The following is a 1,947-nucleotide window of genomic DNA, read 5'->3' as shown; positions in this document are numbered from 1 at the left end:
CCCCCCCCATTTTCCCCCTCCCCCCCCCGAAATCCCCCGAAATCCCCCGGAATTCCCGGAATTCCGGGATTTCCGCCTCCCACCTGTGGCCACGGAGCGGATGAGCACCGAGTTGAGCTTGAGGACGGGGCTGAAGCTGCCCTTGGTGTCGGAGGAGGCCCCCAGGGCGCTCTTGCTGTGGCACTTCAGCACCAGCCGCTCGTCCTGGCGCTGCAGCAGCACCAGCAGGTCCTCCAGGAGCAGCACGTGCAGCTCTGCAATTGCCGGAGTGCCGGGAAGTTCTCGGGAATTTTTGGGAATTTTTTTGGGGATTTTTTGGGGGGAGTTTTGGGAAGGGATGGGGAGGGAAGGGAGGAGAGAGCTCCCTTGGACTTGGGGTGGACGCGGAGGTGGGAGCTCAGATCCGGGAGGAGCAGCACGAGCAGCTCTGGAATTGCGGGTATTTGGGGAATTTTGGGAATGCTGGGAATTTTTTGGGAATTTTTCTGGAACTTTTTGGGGAATTTTGGGGCTGGGAAAGCAGGAGAAACTTCCCGTGTTTGGTGGGAAAAGGGGGGAAGAGAGATTGGGGTGGAAGTTCAGATCCGGGAGGAGCAGCACGAGCAGCTCTGGAATTGCGGGAATTTGGGGAATTTTGGGAATGGTGGGAATGCCGGGAATTTTTTGGGATTTTTTTTGGAATTTTTTTGGAATTTTTTTGGAATTTTTTGGGAATTTTGGGACGGGAGGTCAGGAGAAAGCCCCCTCGTTCCATGGGATGTGGGGTAGAGGTGGAAGCTCAGCCCTCCAGGAGCAGCTCTGGAATTGTGGGAATTTTGGGAATTCCGGGTTGGGAATTTTGGGAAGGGAAGGCGGGAGAAGATTCCATTGTTCCAGGGGAAAAGGGGGGAAAAGGGGCTTGGGGTGGGGACGGAAACTCGAACTCGGGAGGGAGGCAGGGAGGTCTCCCAGTGCTCCCAGTCCCTCCCAGTCCCTCCCAGTTCCCCCAGTCCGTACCCACGGTCTTGTCCTTGGCCACGCGCCAGGTCAGGGGCCCCTCGTGGATCATCCTGTGCGAGGTCAGGTCCAGGTTCTGTGGGAGCCAAAATCCATGGGAAAACACCCCAAAATCCATGGGAAAACACCCCAAAAACCAATGAGAAAACACCCCAAAAAATCCATGGAAAAACACCCAAAAAATCCATGGGAAAACACCGCAAAAATCCATGGGAAAACACACAAAAAATCCATGGAAAAACACCCCAAAAATCCACGGAAAAACACCCAAAAAATCCATGGGAAAACACCCCAAAAATCCATGGGAAAACACCCCAAAAAACCCATGGGAAAACACCCAAAAAACCCATGGAAAACCACCCCAAAATGCATGGGAAAACACCCCAAAAATCCATGGGAAAACACCCCAAAAAACCCATGGGAAAACACCCAAAAAACCCATGGAAAACCACCCCAAAATGCATGGGAAAACACCCCAAAAATCCATGGGAAAACCCCCAAAATCCCCACTTTTCCCATTATTTTTCCCATCTCATTTTCCCGTTGGGATCGGGATATGGGGAAAAGAGGGGAGAAGTGGGAGATTTCCATGGGATAATGGGGGTGCGGGAATGGGGATTCCCATGGAAAAGGGGGCTGGGAAGGGGCATTCCCGAGGGAAGCAGGGCTGGGAATGGGGATTCCTGTGGAAAACAGGGCTGGGAATGGGGATTCCCATGGAAAAGGGGGCTGGGAAGGGGCATTCCCGAGGGAAGCAGGGCTGGGAATGGGGATTCCTGTGGAAAACAGGGCTGGGAATGGGGATTCCCATGGAAAAGGGGGCTGGGAACGGGGATTCTGGCGGAATAGGGGACTGGGAAGGGGCATTCCCGTGGAAAACAGGGCTGGGAATGGACATTCCCATGGAAAGGGGGTTAGGAACAGGGATTCCCATGGAAAAGGGGGCTGGGC

General features: G+C 54.2%; 1 protein-coding gene across 1 annotated transcript in view; it reads right to left on the bottom strand.

The window, feature by feature from the left end:
• Window positions 1-1,947, bottom strand: part of LOC103613521 (rho guanine nucleotide exchange factor 11) — a 33,401-nt gene that overhangs the window by 5,736 nt on the left and 25,718 nt on the right. Inside the window, exons 28-29 of the mRNA XM_017731151.1 lie at window positions 997-1,072; window positions 91-254 (exon numbers count right to left, since the gene is read on the bottom strand). Of these exons, the coding sequence (XP_017586640.1) occupies window positions 91-254; window positions 997-1,072 (240 nt within the window). The remainder of the gene's footprint in view (window positions 1-90; window positions 255-996; window positions 1,073-1,947) is intronic.

This window comes from Corvus brachyrhynchos, unplaced genomic scaffold, assembly GCF_000691975.1.
Source record: "Corvus brachyrhynchos isolate BGI_N302 unplaced genomic scaffold, ASM69197v1 scaffold303, whole genome shotgun sequence".
In the NCBI taxonomy this organism is placed as follows: domain Eukaryota; kingdom Metazoa; phylum Chordata; class Aves; order Passeriformes; family Corvidae; genus Corvus; species Corvus brachyrhynchos.
This window is presented reverse-complemented; position numbering and strand designations above follow the sequence as displayed.